The sequence below is a fragment of the Natator depressus genome, chromosome 7, assembly GCF_965152275.1.
Source record: "Natator depressus isolate rNatDep1 chromosome 7, rNatDep2.hap1, whole genome shotgun sequence".
Taxonomy (NCBI): Eukaryota; Metazoa; Chordata; order Testudines; family Cheloniidae; genus Natator; species Natator depressus.
Genome location: NC_134240.1, coordinates 15,116,922 through 15,134,997, shown reverse-complemented (window position 1 = coordinate 15,134,997; position 18,076 = coordinate 15,116,922). Strand labels below are relative to the sequence as shown.

The 18,076-nt window shown below is 41.2% G+C and overlaps 1 protein-coding gene across 5 annotated transcripts in view; it reads left to right on the top strand.

Moving 5' to 3' along the window:
* SUMF1 (sulfatase modifying factor 1) overlaps positions 1 to 18,076 on the top strand; it is an 80,496-nt gene that overhangs the window by 38,457 nt on the left and 23,963 nt on the right. For 3 of the 5 annotated variants that reach the window (XM_074957534.1, XM_074957533.1, XM_074957535.1), the window contains exons 5-7: positions 1,879 to 2,001; positions 3,007 to 3,121; positions 4,375 to 4,488. In XM_074957534.1, the coding sequence (XP_074813635.1) occupies positions 1,879 to 2,001; positions 3,007 to 3,121; positions 4,375 to 4,488 (352 nt within the window). Of the gene's footprint in view, positions 1 to 1,878; positions 2,002 to 3,006; positions 3,122 to 4,374; positions 4,489 to 17,354; positions 17,853 to 18,076 lie in introns of those variants that run through there. The other 2 variants (XR_012640172.1, XM_074957536.1) reach the window with 2 other exon arrangements.

The window sequence follows — 18,076 nt, the reverse complement described above, 5'->3', positions numbered from 1 at the left end:
GAATACAATTTTCAAAACTGCCTAAGCAATTTAGGACCCTAATTCTCACTGAAAGTCAATGGGACTTAAATGACTTAGGAGGGTAGGCCCTTCTATATGTTTTATCCATGGGTTTGTTGCAGTGAGGGAAATGAGGGCACATTCTTCAGTGATGATCTTTGTGTAATGCTGCAGAGTGATACACTTATGTAGATGTAAATCTCGTTGTTAAGGAGCTATGTTTGGTGTCCTTATGTATTGTTAAAGAAATGATGATGAAACAGGTGATGATGATCAATAACTTCATGTTAAGAGCATGTTAAGTTTCAGTCTCTCACTGATGTATTTAGGGTTATTTAAAAAAAAGCAGATTTTTTTTTAGCCTATGTCTGGTAGAAGCTGATGTATTGAATCCCTTAAGGATGGGGCCACATATCTTTAACATCAGTTGATGGCTGGTGCACATCATCTGCTCTCCAAGGGGGAATAAAGAGAAATTATCTGAAGCAAAAATAGAGGCAGTGGTATCAAGAGACAAGAAAAAAATAATGAAGAGAGATTTAGGTCATAGCAGTTAACAGCTTTGGAAATGTGCTCTCTGAGCCTTACATTTTCTATGAGTTGGTTGTGAGCCTGGCCTAGTATAATGATCTTTATCTAACCCTTTCTTCAAACTTCCCATCACACAGAAATAGTCTAAAAGGTAGAGAAAGAAACAAAGAATGAAGATTAGTGGGAGGCTGGGAGACGTGAACTAGTGAAAGTGGGAAAAGTGAAAGACCAATAGCTAATACAGTGAATCGGAAGCCTTGAGCATTCAACTCTTGTACCAGAAGCCCCTACTAGCAGGGTGGTAGCTCACTCTGCTAGAGGGTTTTGGCAGAAGAGGGGTGTGGGGGTGGGGGGGGGCAGGGGTATTGTGACCAGGATAAATGAGACCTTCCGTCTCAGAGGACTGAAACAGTCCCTTTTGGGTAGGAGGGGCTGGGAATGTGTGAGCAAGAGGGTATGGGGATTAAAACAGGGAAAACATGGAAGTCATTTTGTAAAAGTTTGCAGTAAAAAATCCTGCTTCCGTTCCCAAATTACTGCAGCTCCAAAATGGTGAGGTTTGAAGAGGCCTGAGGCTAAGTGAGGGGTTGGCCAGTATTCCCTCCTGCCATTACTCCCCCACCCGCCCCCCGAAAAAAAAAAAGTAAATTTCTTTAACAGATTTGAGGAGGGGAGGGAAAGAAAATAGAGAATTAAAATTAATAGCAAAACTGATATAAAAATAACCTAACTCTACAAACCTAAACTGTGCCCCATCCAGAGGCTGCTCTTCCTCTGACTCTGTCTTCTAATGAGTTACAGCATACCCTTAAAACTATTGTGGAAATGTGGGCTAAGGCTGCCGCCTCAAAGGGCTTTTGGCCTGATCCTGTGAGGTGCTCATAAGCTATGTTTTCACTGAAGCCAGTGGGGGTAGTTAGTAGCTACTAGTTCTACAGACCCCTCTCTAAATTGAGTCTGGGTGAGGACACATGGGTATGACGGAGGAAATGCAAGAATGAACTGGATCTGTGGGTAGAGTGCATAGCTGTGATGCATCATGCTGTTGTATACAAATTCCTTCTCCTTCCCCCAATTCCTTATTCTGACTCTTGCTGTTCTTCACTTGGTATGTGCTGCTCTTGATTAATGCCTTGCTCTGGTATTTACTTCAATAATTTCTTTGCTGTAAAACTAACCTCTGCACCCAGTTCAGACGTAACTGAAGTCTTGCATGAAGGATAGAAACATTCCATGTACAGTCTTAAATCATGACCTGGTCTGAGGGGGGTTTCATAAGGTGCTTGCACTCTTGAGGCTGGTTGACCATGCTGATGTCCTCATTCTGTGTCTTTTGTTGCTTATCAGAATGGATCACCCAGTTCTTCATGTCTCCTGGAATGATGCTGTAGCGTATTGCACGTGGGCGGGAAAACGATTACCCACAGAAGCTGAATGGGAGTACAGCTGTCGAGGAGGCCTCGAGAATAGGTACTTACCTGTCAAGATTCTTCCCTTGTGAATGTATAAGATTCTGATATCTCACCATGCAGAGAAAAGCACTGTTTATTTTCCTTAACATTTTTCTTGCACAGGTACATGCATTTGCAGTAAATGTAACACTGCTTTATTTTGTACAGCATCCTTTGTGTAAAGTGTATCCCAGAAAATGCTTCAGTCATCCATATAAGGTTGGAATTAAATAATAACTAAGAGACAAAGTGCAACAAGACTGAGATTGAGATGTAGGAATGCTGTTGTAGGTGACGGGAGGTGTGGTGTAGAAGGCTCTTGCTGCCAGTCCCAAAATTGGTCAAAGAGTCAGAGAAAGCCAGTTTGAGATGAACAAAAGGACTGGGCTGGGGAGTAGAGAAAATGAGAGCTCAAGTAGTCCTAATTCCTTTCATTGCACAGACACTACTGGGTTCATATGTCAGTCATTTTGTATATCCTAAACCTAAAACATTATCTCATAGAACAGCAGATCGTGCTGCAGAGCTTCAGTTGCAATATGAGAACCATCATCCCTTTTAAGGCTTATTAAACATAGTGGGTTTATACAGATGGAGTTGGAACACGGATTGTATATATTCTATATGTCCGGCTTCTCAGATGTAAACTATGTAAAGAATATTTACTTGGTAATTTTTCTTGTTGTATCTCCAATTAAAAAAAACAACTGACAAAGATGGGAGTTGGGTTTAATTTTCTAGGATCAACTCTACTTAAAATAGTTTAACTTTTTTTATAGCAGTAGTGCTACCTAGTTAGATGACCATATAAGTCCAAAACATTGACCAAGCACTTGCATTCCTCAGAGTATTTTTGTGTACCCGACATGAACTAGATCGGCAGTTTTTTATTGATGAATCTATTCAAAATAGCTCTTTGAGACTGGTAGCAGTCCTCTCCCTTCCACTTTTTTCCTCCTGTTGCCTCTAACTCTAAAGGTTAGCCATATTTCTGATAGCTTGTGTCTTGTGTTTCTTCCAACAGACTTTTCCCGTGGGGCAATAAGCTTCAGCCAAAAGGTCAGCACTATGCCAATATCTGGCAGGGAGAGTTCCCAATAAGCAATACTGGAGAGGATGGATACAAAGGAACTGCACCAGTAAGTGTGTCAGAGTACATTAGCAACACCACAGCTAAACTAACCCTCTTCGAATTGAGGGGTACGCCTAGTGTGATGGGTAATGGGGTTTTTCAATAGGTGTCGGCCACCGGAAGGACACTTCTCGCAGCTTCAGCTTTTCAAGCTACAAGATGTTTAATTCCAGCCATGGGTGTTACAGGGGAAAAGGCTCTTTTTAAGGTTGCCATCATGCAGAGTTCTCACCAATCTTAAAATGGAGAAAGGCACTATATATTTATTTCTACAAAGTGTGAAATGGAGGCTAAAAATAACTTTCATTTAACTTTTAGATTCACTAAAGTTAGCTATATTTCTGCTTTAATGCTTTCAGGATGATGAGTATGGCATAGCTTGCCCTGTATAAACAAAATGGTTTTTGACATAGCGGGGTCTTTGACGAGCATTCTGGGTAAATACTCAGTTTCATGACCTCTGGAATCATGTTTTTTCAGTTTATTGGGAAAGATGTGAACTTCCATTTATAAAGGTTAGGAGTATCTCATAGCAAGAAAGCCATCAAGTTTTTAATGCTTGCAAGGGAAATGCATGCTGTAGTCTTTTAAATATGTAGACTTCTGCGAATGCTAGTTTATTTAAGAGAAGTGGTAACTAGAAGGGAAGTCAGCACAGACAGAAGTTGAGAGACCCTCTCCATTCTCTTGGTGGGAAATCTGGCATTCACAAATGGGGATGTAAACTAGTCTTACAATGATCCACTGGAGTCTAATTCCCATTAATGCAAAGTGCAGTTATGTGTTTGCATGTAGATTAGAAAATATCCCAGCATCTGCTCTGAGCTGCTAGTTGGAATTTATTGTCTTGTAATTAAATCACTGCCTCTAACAATAGCAGGGTGAGCAAGAAGATAATTTATGGTTTAACAATAGTACCTGTAAGTGTTGGGGGAGGAAACCTTGAGAATATGTTGTCATTGTCCACAAAAATGATGATTTGTATTGTTGTTTAAAAAGAAAACAAAGGTTTTCAGAGTTAGGCCCTTTTGTAGATACAATACTGAACCCTTGTCTCTGAGTATAAATCCTGATTAAAAGAGCTTTCTTGTTCCTGAGCCTCTGTATTTCTGCATATAACTCACTAGTTTCCGATTCAAAGATCTGAGAGCAGGAACATCTAGTCAGTGGATTTTTTACCTTTTGGTCATCAGGAGTTAAATGCTATTTCATGCCAGAAGACTGTAATAAAATGATCTTTCAACATTATCTGCAATCCAGGTTACAGCATTTCCTCCAAATGGCTATGGCTTATACAACATAGTGGGAAATGCCTGGGAGTGGACATCTGACTGGTGGGCTGTTCATCATTCTGAAGGTGAAACTCACAACCCAGTGAGTATTTTTTAATATCAGATGCGCTGTGACATGCCTTTTTGCTACTCTGCTTTATCTCCAATCAAAGCCCCTAGCTCCCCACACCATGCCATGCATGGGATTGGCCAGGTTCTCGTGAGTCAGGCTATATTGCCTCTGCAAGTTGTTACTTTCTACAGTGACATTGTAGCATTTTCTAATCAGTGTTACTATGTCAATTCTACAGATCCATCCGAGGTCTGGGAATTGAATCATTTTACCCTAGCATCAGTCTTATAAGCACTAAGACTTACTAGTGCTGCAGAATTACTAAAAATAATGACTGCCTGGTTACCCCAAGAGGGTGTAAGATATAACAGAACTGCATAGAAAAATGTGTGTTCCAAGAAAATGGCACAACTCGTTGCACTGGTGGTTGCAAATCATATTTTACAACTTATTTGTGTGATTGATATATTAAAACACTGTCTCATTTCATGGTTTTAAGATGTATTGAGTCCTGGATGTACTGGTTGAGTCAAATATAAAATGTAGTTTTGGAAGGAGAAGTAGCTTCCACATAGTCAGGATACTAATTTGGAATGGATGAGTTATTCCTTTTCTTTGGGAGTCTTTTATAAGTATTAGCTATGCCACCTTTTTGTGGGGGCCTCTCTGTCTGACTGCTTTTGTGCTGTGGATTCCTCTTCCAGTCTCTCTCAGCAGGCTCAAGTTCCTACATTATACCTTGATTTCTCCTCTGATCAAGGGGAGCTAAACCTAGGAAGTGAACTGCAGTACTCTCCCCCTGACAAACGTTCAAAACTTCAGTATATGGTAATTATTATGATCTCCCTTAGTTGCCGCTTGACATAGTCACAGCCCTTTCTCATAGCACAGTAACTGCTGGCAGCATGAGCAAGTCATAATTTATGCTTCTCAGTAGATTGTAGAGATCCTTGTGTCCTGCCGTTTTCAAGAAAAGAATGTTGCCAGCCAAGAGAAGTCAGACTCATTCCAGAGTATAGGGCTCACTGTTGCCTTCCATAGTATACAGGAGGCAGCTTTTTTGGTTGCATATGCCAAACCCCCCTAACAAATAACAATCATGCTATCCAATACAGGTTGTTTGTCATTGGATAAAAGACAGAAGGTGGCCTAATCTTCTTCCTTGTGTTATGCATGTTTAACTTTTACTGAGGCATTTTTAAACCTTCAGTTTTTCTTGCTTGATATTAATTTGAGTACTCTTAAACTATTCTGGTATTGCTGTCACTGGGCTGGTGCTGGCCCAAGACCTTTCTCTTCCCTTTACATCCCTGCTGTTTGTCCTCACAGAGACCTCTACAATTTCAGCACACTGAACTAGTGCATGGTTCGGCAGCAGTTCTGCAGAAAAGGACGTAGGGGTTACAGTGGACGAGAAGCTGGATAGGAGTCAACAGTGTGCCCTTGTTGCCAAGAATGCCAGTGGCATTTTGGGATGTATAAGTAGGGGCATTGCCAACAGATTGACGGACATGATCGTTCCCCTCTATTCAACATTGGTGAGGCCTCATCTGGAGTACTGTGTCCAGTTTTGGGCCCCACACTACAAGAAGGATGTGGAAAAATTGGAGACAGTCCAGCGGAGGGCAACAAAAATGATTAGGGGACTGGAACACACGACTTATGAGGAGAGGCTGAGGGAACTGGGATGTTTAGTCTACAGAAGAGAAGAATGAGGAGGGATTTGATAGCTGCTTTCAACTACCTGAAAGGGGGTTCCAAAGAGGATGGATCTAGACTATTCTCAGTGGTAGCAGATGACAGGACAAGGAGTAATGGTCTCAAGTTGCAGTGGGGGAGATTTAGGTTGGATATTAGGAAAAACCTTTTCACTAGGAGGGTGGTGAAACACTGGAATGCGTTAACTAGGGAGGTGGTGGAATCTCCTTCTTTAGAAGTTTTTAAGGTCAGGTTTGACAAAGCCCTGGCTGGGATGATTTAATTGGGGATCGGTCCTGCTTTGAGCAGGGGGTTGGACTAGATGACCTCCTGAGGTCCCTTCCAACCCTGATATTCTATGATTCTATGCTTAGAGTATAAATGAGAACTAGGTTACTTCCTAGTAACCAGAGACTTCAGAGGACAGTTCTTCAACAGCTCAACCATACAGAGTCTGTGTGTGGTGCTGCATGAACCTTGGATCTGCCGGAAGGAGTTGCAAGTGCATTTTTAATTCTGACTCATGGTTGCATATACAGTCAAATGTTGTGTGTATTCATTTTAATATTTCTTGGCAATAAAATGAAGTATTCTTCTTTCCCTTTTTTTCCCCTATGTAGAATTGCAGGGTATCTTCCCTTCTCCCCTTGTCACTTTCAATGTCTGTTTCCCTTCCGTCTCACTTCTTGTCTCATAACAATTAAGGTCCAGTCCTTTGACAGTGTATTAGAAGTGCTAGCTTTAAATCCAGGTTTGTCTCCGTTCATAAAGAGAAGGCTTTGGGGTGACATGCAGAGGATGAACTTGAGGAGTTTCAGATGAAGAAAGTTAAGACTAAAAAAAAAATTCTCCTGAAATATTAGAAATCTTGATGGGAATGGGTGGATGAAGCATGGACTGACTAGTAATTCCTGTCAGTTGGAAGGGGAACAACTGAAGGCCAAGCACAGCTTTCCAACGTCTGTATCCGCACCGTGAACTGCGTTCAGTGGCCGAGAACAGTGCATGGACTCTGAGCAAGCAGATCTGTGAATTCTATTCTCAAGGGAGAGTAAGGATTTTTTTTCTCTCACTTTGAGAGACAAACAACATCTGTGTGTTTGGAAAGAGATGGGAATGAACACAGGACTAGCAGTTTGTGGCATAATGTGACTCTTCCCATCCTTGTTCATCTGTTTAATTGAGTGGTGGCTTTGATTTTTAGCCATTTGTATTCAGGGCTTTGGAGCCGTGCTCCAGCTCCAGGCAGAAACCTGCAGCTCCACTGCTCCAGAGCTGCTCCGCAGGCTCTGCTCCAAAGCCCTGTTTATATTCCTTTCCATTGTGGATGAAATAATCTATTTGCAAGAATTTAGGTTATCAAGGAATTGGTAGGCTAAACTTGCTTAGTGGACAGTGATATCTCATAACAAGAAAATACCAGTTATTGAGGACATTTCTTCCTTGCTATTACCGATCACCAAGGAAGTTAAAAGTGGCCCTTGGATCAACCAGGCCACCTCTTTCCCTTCTGCAAAATAAAAGCACTATGTATGGGATCTATAGGAGAGCTGTATGATTTCTGTGTGGTACCCTGTCAGTTTTTCTGTAGATAAGGGAAGAGCAGTAATACTTTGCACTTCTTTACTCCTTTTTTTTAAACCTATTGCATGCTTTTCTAAAGCACTTACCCCCATTATATCAATGTCATTAAGCCTAATTTTTAGATGGGTAAATTGAGGCCCAGAGTGGTTAGTGACACACAAGGTCACTGTAGTAGTACTGGGAATAAATCCCAGAAGTCTTGACTGCCGTCTACATCTTACTGCTAGACCACATATACTGCCTTTGGTACTAGCTAGCTGCACACTGTATATTTTTAAAATTGTTTTCTGTTTTTATTTAAAAAAAAAAACAGAATTAAAAAAACAAATACAAGGCCCTTTCCATGTCTGCTCTGCCTTGCTGTTCCATTACTTGTGGACCCAGCAATAGCTTGACTTTTGGGCATGCCCACCACTTCATAGTACTGCTCCTGTATGTAGGAGTCTCGTCTTCAGCCAGAACATGTGGTGATAGCACTGCAGCCATCTCTCCAATATGTGACTGATGGAACAGCTTGAGTCACTTTTTCTTCTGCTGCTTTCTTCCATATGCCATTAATCAAAACAAAATTGGGCCATGTTTTCAAAAAGCAAATGCAACCTCAGAATTTGAGAGTTCCTCACATACTTAAAAAACCCCATCACAGTTGCCCCCATGTAAATCAGCCAATTGATTATTGCATGCAATTGCCCATAAATGTGTACAGAAAAAACTACCTACATGGTTATACAGACTTTGCAACACACTTTGAGAAGCCTTTCTTAAAAATTATCCCAAAATGCAAATTATTAACTCAATGTTGCAACTCTACATTTAGGGAGTTTTTAAGTACTTATTACTTATGCCATTGCCCTAGAATGGTCTGCTTTGAACATAAGACTGGATTATTGAGTTGATACTATAAATATATATTCAGGTTACTCTAACAAATATCTAGCGGACTACATATGAAACACAGTCAACTTTCAGTAGCAAAGGTGCTAGAAAGCTTGTTCAAATTGTAGCTCTTTTCAAAACTGTCAGTGCCTGGAAAAAAGTTATGCCGCTTTTATAAAGTCAGCAGTTAAACTTAATTATATAGAAGCTTGTGTGAGAATTTCTAGAAGACAATAAAAAGTGTTGAACAGACATGCAAATTCTGACATCTTCTGGTGTCTGTATCTGTATATAGTGTTTGTATTTGCATATGGTGCAATTTTTTTTTGTTTCAGGAGTGCCCAGCGTTGGCCTAATTCTTACTTGTTCCCATCTGAAGTCCTTGGTAAAACTTCTCCTGGGAGAACATGAAAAGCAATATCCAGAGCCACAGAAGGCTCAGGGGCCTAATATATTTTTAGTAGTAAAATGTGAAATAACTGTAACCATACTTTCCAAGCATCAAAAATAGAGGGCAAAACTCATTTCCAGATGCCTAAATGTCAACCCAGGTGTGCACAGTACAGCCCAGCTAGATATAAGACGCGGCCTCACAAGTCTCAGACAAAAAGCCAGAAACAGACACCATCAAGCATTGCTATTTAAGTTCCCTTTCCTTTAAAAGATTCACTGGCCACTTCGGATGAACATGTTCTACTTTTTGGCTCTATAAGCCATTTTTCTCCTGAGGGGAAGGTGTCAGTCAGCCTGGGTATATCTAGCAGTCCTGTAACCATATCCCATGCTGTCCTGTCAGCATGCCTCAGCCTGGAGCCACAGGGCTAGCAGTAGGGTTGAGCAATGAAGTCAGTTTATATTCATTGCTTGTCTCTGCCAAAGAGGTGAACTAGTATCTGTGGTGGTGGCAGCTTTGTAATTTGTCTAAGTTACCCACTTGTATCAGAGAGGCCAGTGAGCAGTCATTGAGTGACAAATGCAGGCAAGATTTCAACCAGAGATCTTGAAATGAACGACTCCATTCCCCTTCCAAGCCATCTTCCTTTTAAATATTTAGGTATTTCCTTTATTGCCGTTCCCCTACCTTCTCTCTCTCTCTCTCTCTCATATACTCTCACGCTACATCAATGCATATACATTCAGGTGAAAAACCTGAAAAACCTCTAGCACAAGGTGCTGTGTGGGGTTTTTTGGTTTGTTTTTTTGTTTTCATTTTTGTTAGGGATACTAAAAAAGCACATGGTAAAATGCTGAGTTTGGGGTTTTCCTTTCCCTGTTCAGTATTTGTAAATTTATTAGCACCTTTATTTCTAAATGACTGAATGGATAAGGTGGTCAGGCCAAAAGAAATTGGATACCAAACTTTTAAATCACAGTGTCATATCAGAGTGCTCAATCCACTTCACAATAAAGAGTTTTAAGAGACTGGCAGGTTTCTCTGTGAAATTCCACCTTCACTAGAGTAGAGTTCTGGTGCTAAATATTTCAATTCAATGCATATGAAATGCTTCATTTTGTGCTCTCTCATGTCACTTGTGCAGATACCACCCTCATTACTTTCAGGTGAACCTTTTCTAAGATTATAGTGCTGATTGCTAATCAGATGAGAGGGATATAGCAGTGCAGGCCAGATTCACATTGGTGGAGTGGACTCACTACAATAGATTCCAGATTCCAACCCTAAACCTTTTCTCATCTCATTGTGTCTGGATTTTAGGGATAAGAGCCTGTTTCCTAACTGATATCTGAGCGATTGAAAGGATTTGAGATGCTCAAGAGAAGTGCACCATCATTAGAAGTATTTCTTTGAAGAAATGCTATTGTATTTGTACAGCTGTATTTGCAACATCTATGCAGCAGTGCTTCAGCACTGAATTAAGAGGGTCTTGAGACACAAGGGTCGTGTATGATTTCTAAGCAAACTAATAACTGCTTTAACTTAGCTTCTGAGTTCAGTCCAAACGTTTTCCCCTTACATGCTGAAAATAAAGTTTTAGCAAAATGAGCTATTTTACTTGAAAATTTTTATTACTTTTAAATTTAGATTTTACTGCTTCAGAGACAGATCTTGAAAGTTAATGGTGTTAGAGTTCTAAAGAAGGAGCATTTGTAATGTGAGTTCTGACAGTGCTTTCTGAGTCAACGGATACACAACTGAATCCCATAATAAGGAAGAAAAAAACCCCACCCTATTCCAAGATAGCTCGGCTGCAGCAACTTCCAAGATATTAAAAATGACTTGGAATCTGGCAGATATGCTGCTATATATATTTTTTAAAGCCTCTCCATTTTCTGAGCCGTAGACTTACACTATGCAGGAATTCATCTGTCTGCTTAAAGGTGAGAAATGAAAAGAATTTCCTGAAAGAGCCTACAATGGTCAATGTGACTGAAATCTGAAAAACCATTGAATAAGATGCAGAGATGACATGGCTTATTCTGTGTCCATACTGAAAGCACAGCCGTACATCCAAGGAAAAGACTATGCTTCCAACAGTGCCAAGAGAACACTGTCCAGGTTTGAGCTTTGTCAAGCTTCAGATTAAAACATTGCAACAAATTGGGGAGCAAGTAGTGTGCCTTCCCAATACTATGTTTTTAAAGAGACCACCAATGTGGTATCCAAGAGTTCTCTGTCATTTTCTCAGTGCTAGTTGAGGTACATCCTCAACCCACCTACGGCAAGAGGAGGGAGAGAATCAGGAGTCAGACCAATTCAGCTTGATAAAAGGAGAAACCCTTCTATTTTGGAGAATATTAGGGGGAAGGAGGGAAAAGATTGTTGGCAGGAGCTTAACCCCCAGTTTATCAGATAGCATTAGGGCTCCTCTATCCCATTGCAAGACTATTTAGATGTCCACAAAACATGCAAGAAGCCTGCACTATGACTGGTTGTGTTCTGCCACACAATATAAGGTGCAGTGGACAGAGTCTGAAGATGCCACATCCTTTCCAGCAACTGTTCTGTTTTTCCTAGGTTCTTGTATTGTTACCATCAGCTCTACAAGAACTAGTCAGATACAATGTCTTAAGCCTATGGCCCTTGAAAAGCTGTCTGATAGATGTAGTTACTCATGTGACTTTGGTGACTACATTGGGAAAAATCGGTATTGTTTTGGTTGCAGACAAAACATTGCTGGTGGAGAAGGAAAAAGGAAGAGAAGCTCAATATGCTAGTCAAAGCCAAAGGTTGGACACACAGTCAACTTGAAAGTCAAGTAACAGCAGAAGTTTTTCAACAATGCAAGATGTATTTTATGCTAAAACATTTCTAATAATCTCAGCTTCATGACTGAACTTTTGTGGTGTAAGTAGTTTACAGTAAGGGTCTATCTGGGATGGTGTTAAGTTGGTTAGTAAAAATGAAGGAAGCTGCTTACAATGGTGGCAAATGAATGGAGAAAATATCTCTGTACAATTCAAGGAGGTCCTGACAATGACATGGTTATTCCCAAAGGCTGTCTCTTCTATTTAGTAGTTTTCCATAAACTAAGAAGCCAGTCTGTTGCCTCTTGAAATCATCCCACAAGGTTCTTACTTTGGAATCCAGGTGCTTAAGAAAAAAATGTTTGCAAGGTCATTTTGAGATGCCCACTGAAAACTGCAGTTAAACAAGGGCTCATAAGGCATGCTGTACACCTGTCAGTCTTGAAGATGCACGTTAAAACACCATGACTCTCAGGTAGCTCTCAAAAATTGTCTTGTCACTCTGGCTTATTGTCAACCTGATTAGTTGTAGACAATTGTGGGGAGATTTTCAGATGCCCTTAAGGTAATTAGGCACTCATTAAAAATGACAGGGAAATGGGCCCTTACTTTCCTTTTTCCCAGTGGTATTTCATAACTACAGATTCCAGTATCAAGTAGCACAAACCTGGGGTAAACTTAACCAGTCAATCATTGGATGCCATTGTTGAAGCACTCAAATAAATCTCTGAAGCCGCTAGCAGTCAAGAGCACGGGTGGGCAAACTTTTTGGCCTGAGGGCCACATCGGGGTTGCGAAATGGTATGGAGGGCTGGGTAGGGAAGGCTGTGCCTCCCCAAACAGCCTGTCCCCCACCCCCTCCCACTTCCCGCCCCCTGGCTGCCTCCCTCAGAACCCCTGACCCATCCAACCCCCCCTGCTCCTTTTCCCCTGACCGCCCCCTCCCGGGACCCCCCGCCCCTAACCACCCCTCTGGGACTCTACCCCCTATCCAACCCCCCCTGCTCCCTGTCCCCTGACTGACCCCCCAGGACCCCTGTCCCTAACTGCCCCCCAGGATCCCACCCACTATCCAACCCTCCCTACTCCCTGTCTCCTGACCACCCCCCACCCCCCCATGAACCTCCACCCCATCTAACCGCCCCCTGTCCCCTGACTGCCCCCCAGGGGGTCCTGCCCCTCATCCAACCCCCCCCTTACCATGACCGTGCTGCTCGGAGCGGCAGGACAGGCTTATTTGAAAGCCTGGGAGGTGGGCGGGCGCAAGCTGCGCTGCCTGTGTGGTGGCGTTGCTGCGGGGGAGGGGCCAGGGGCGAGCCTCCCCGGCTGGGAGCTCAGGGGCCGGGCAGGACGGTTCAGCTGGCTGTAGTTTGCGCACCCTTGGTTAAGAGTGTCTGAGGCATGAGGGTTCTTAGTGGGAGGGAGAGGATCACAGCATGGGGATGAACATACAGAGGGGTGAAGACTAGTTCAACTCCTGTAGTTTTCAAAGCCATTTATCTGACAGGGTTCTGAGGGAAGGTTGGTGTATGTTTCTGAGTGTGAATACTTCCCCTGCTGTCAGACATCGCTTAGGGCACAAACAAGGCTCTACCCTAGCATGTTGTTTGATAGAATGGTTACCTAGTTTTTCTGTAACTTGCCATTTGTATGTTGAGTTGGGTTTGTTTGGTTTTACAAGGATAGGGTGTTGGCTTGAACCCACATCCTAGAGGACAAATGAACTACTTTCTATCTGCTCCCTACTTTTGACTTGTCTAGCTTAAATGGCCCTACTTGGAACTAAAGTGCTTGCCAGGATAGCTTACATGGTCATTGGAACACACAAGCATTCACATGACAGCAAGGTGCAGTCCTTAGAGAAAGATCGTTCTGGAAGAGCTAAAATGGCTGTTTTAATTAATTGGCTGGATGAGTTAATTCACTGTGTGTCAGATTATTTCTTTGCTACTGGGTAGTATCCATCCATCGTTTGTGGATGCAAGTCTTAATTAGGGCACCTGAAGCTTTTGTAGGGGTTTTTAATTTAGTTCAATTTAAATAGCTGCTGTTACTAAAAAGTTCTCTAAACAAATTGTTCCTCACCCTCGACACTCATCATTATAAAATAATGATTTCAGGAGAGAAATTCAGTCAACGTCTGAGAGCAATATCAGGGAATTGCAAGAAAGAGAAAAGAGTAGAGCTTGGTCAACAATAGTCATTACAATCTTACTTTCACAAAATGTCTCATCTTTGTCAAATATTTTTCAATGAAACTCTGCTGTGCAGGTCTCAAAAAGTAGCACTTGGAAAGATGGGAAAAGTCTAAACTTGGGAGGGTGTGTGTGTGTGTTAGTGTTACACAGTACTGTAACATTACAGAAGATTAGGATTAATACTATCCCCAAGACCAAGAGTCTATACAATATAAAATCCCTTCATTAATGAATGTGATGAACAATATGAAGTTTAATTTGGATGATCATTCTAATATCATTTGACCAGTTTGAACAATTTTATACTTCACATATTGGGGCTGTGATTTTTCAAAGCAGTTCAGCATTGCACTAACTAGGAGAATTAAGGATTTGGACTCTTACTCACATTTGTGTATATGGCCACTAAACATCCAAAGCTAATACGAGTAAGCTTTTCTTGTAAGGAAGCCATGGTCACCTCTGATTTTCTGCTAGAAAACGTAAGTTTCTCATACATTTAGTTACTTGAATAGGAGTGAACAAAACTGACGTTTACTAAATGCTCTTTCTGTGAGACATGAGGAACAAGCAGCTTTTATTTTGAACTTCAGTTCCTAGCAGATTTTTGGTATGATGTACTGTAAATGTCCCTTTTTATTTTGGCTTGAACAAATAAAAGGAAGCGGTGAATTTAACCCTCCACTTCACAGCATACAGCCATCAGTAGAGAGAGTGATACTTTGAAAAGCTTTGGTAGCTGTGTGAAAGCAACAGGTAAATTAATCTTGTAACTCCGTTTTAGGTTACAAATTCAGTAATTATAAGTAAGAAGATGAAATGGTTTATAAATGTGACTATTTGTCTAGAACACACTGAACGGAATTCGGACCAGAGCTTTCAATTCACTTGAGATAATGAGCGTTTCTTTTTGATTATCAGTCCAAATAGCAAGTGTTCAAGGCAATAGCCTCCCTTCTATTGCAACAGCCCAGCACAGTGAAACTTTCATATGTACATGAGGGATCCAAAACAGGCAGGAATAAGAGCAGGACAACATGAAATAGCTGATTTAGGAGTTCTTCTTTTGATGCATCATGTAGCTTTATCAGCAATGAATTGAGAGGAAAAATAAACCTTTGTCAAGCTTTCATATATCTGTATTGGATATACTTCAAGTGGCATATTGTGTCTTGCATAGTATTGCAGACTCTCTCAATTATCCATTGTGATGCTACTGCTTTTCTTCTGGCTCCCATCTTCATTTATAGTTTGACTCTTACTGCAAAACTGTCATTTTTTAATATCCCTTAAAAACACTTTTTAGGCAGACAAAAATTCAGATAGTGCACTTAGACTTAATGGGCCAAATTCTGCCTGGCATTGTGCCACCCTTTTGACTATAGAACTTGACCTAAGGTATGAAACAATGCATTCTGGGAGCTCTTTTGCATAAGAGATCTGTCTGGTGGAGCTGGTTTTGGGATATTAAGTGGTTAACTAGATGTTCTGTTTTGAAATTATTTGGCTTGAGTTTCAGGTCCTCTTTAAAGATAGGCAGGGAAAATAATCCATTCATACAGCTGCAAGTGATATTTGTTTCTATGGTGAAACTGTGCTGAGGGAAGTGCAGATACCATCTAATTGAGAAGAGACTATAAAACTGATACTTTGACTTCCTACTGCTAACTGCAGCTTTGGCGGCATGCTTTTTTTGGGGGGGGGGGGAGAAGGGAGCAGCAGCAGCAATGCCAGAGGAAACTAGTCCCTTAATTTTGAAAAGGGATTTTAACTGCTTGCTTTACTGTCCTATGTTTCCTAATAGCTACAGAGTGTCAAGATCATGGGTGAGAAAGTAGTGCAAGGCAAACTAAATTCACAAGAAGGTTGGTCTTTGCTCCAACACAGCTTGCAGTCATTGCTAGTGTGTGTGAATGCAGGACCAAGCAATGTCAAACTTATTTTGTGAAGTGTAAATGATCAGCTTGCAAAGGGCAGCAGAGCATATGTTTGATCAATAAACCACAATTCCTTCATGGAGACTGATTTAATTGTAGCAATTTCTGTCTCATGTATACAATGCATAGTTACTGGATGACCTACAATTCTGTATTAAAGACGTAATTTAGCACAGCATGGAGTGGCGGTGTGGATGACTAGTGCTGCGTGGAAGGTTACATTCAAGGTTTGAGAACAGTTCGGTTTGTTTGTCTCTGAACTACTGATAGAACTGTTTTAATATTCCTGTAATGAGGGCTGCATTATCTCGAGTCTCTTTTTTAATTCGTCACATAAACTGTACAAATGAGCAATTTGTGATCTGAAACCAGCCCTTAATATGCTTTCTGCAAGTTGTGTATTAAAACAAAATACCCAATCTGAGTAAAGTGTGGTTATGATAGTTTAATAATCTCTAGGTTAAATCTTGGATGAAAGTCTTGACGACCGTCGCTCTTTAGTTTGGCTTGGACTTGCCCTTTTGATAAGTTGTTTTTAGACCACATGCTCCACTCAGTGGTTGCTGCTGCTGCTCCTGGGATAATTGTGCAATATCTAATGCCTGATAGTGGAATGAAAGGAATAGGATATAGAGGTGCCCACATGAATCAGATGTGACCTGCAGTCACGGTTCTCTCTGTAACTACAGGGTGAGGGCACAGCTGATCAGCTCCAGGCTGTTGTTATGGGTGAGATAAAACCCATAACAAGCAGGTTTTCTCCATCTATTAAGGAGAATAAAAGCATGAGAAAATATTGGCTTTTTGTGCTCTTACACTTTTTAATACAAGTTATCTGAAAATAGGTGGAGCCTTCTAGCCAAAGTAATAGCCTTGCTTTACTATATAACAACACCCTTAGGTGTATGCACCATCCTGGTGAAGCATTTGATGTTTGAGGCTTGGCTTCCTGGATGACTTTTAGACACTTAGAGGTTGCAGTTTACTGTGGGGCTATGTTTGAGTTCTGCAGAGTAATCAAAGTTGTTTTAATATGCCCCAGTCAGCCAATGCTTAGACAAAGATGGCGTGGTGGCTCGGTAATTTATTAGTACTGTATGTTGCCTGGTTATTGGGATGTTTTCTGCGTGACTATATTGATTTAGTTTGATAGGAGTCTGTCTGGAAAAACAGGCAGGAAGGAAAAGAATGAAGATAAGCCACCTCTCAACAAGCACTTGAGAATTGCTAAGGGACAATCCCAGAATAGTTGGCTCCAGGACTCTGTCTTGATCTCCAGTTGAGGCTACAGAATTAATTTGGACCACAAGTGTTGAAGCGTGGGAACACAGAAGAACAAAAGATCTATAGTGGGACTTAAAAGGGTCAGTCTCTCTCTCTCTCTCTCTCTCTCAAGCAGTCGTAGTACAGGGGAACTAGACTGAAACGTGGACCTGCTGAGCATGTCTGAAGAAGTTAGGCCTGGCTAAGTTACCATCAGGTAAGAGACATGGATGTGGACTATTAAAAACTCTTTAAAAGCTTTGTTCCTACTGATAAAATAAAAAATTACTTTTGTTTTAAGAAGGTAGTTTGATTACTATAACCACTGGTCAACCTCCCAAAGGGAAGACCCACAGGTGCCAGAACTCATTTGGAATTGCAAGATAGGAACAATTGATACTCAGGGTACTGTAGCCGAGGGCCCAGTTTAAGAGTGGGAAAATTGCGAAATTATACCCAGGGATAGATAAAGGCACAAGACATCAGACCTAAGGGGGTGTACACAGGGGACAGAGGTGCAGCTAACTGTGTAACAGTGACATTTCCCTCTCTGCTGCAACTGTCTGCAAAACAAGGAAGAGGATTAATGAAAAAGGGTGACCACAGAAGGAGGACGTGACTCGACAGTTTAAAGGGTTCCTGCCAGAGAGATTGTGAATAGAACTGATGTATGCAGTAGCCAATGATGATACTTGTCATGAGTGAGCTTTGTATTAATTCATGATAAGAAATGAAACTGACTTTCAAAAGGTGCTATTCTATACTCTTGATAAACCAATTAAGGGAACTTCTGTACTAAGCACCATTGTTTATGCATCCTCAAGAAGCTGTTAAATGTGAGCCTTGGTACTTGACAAC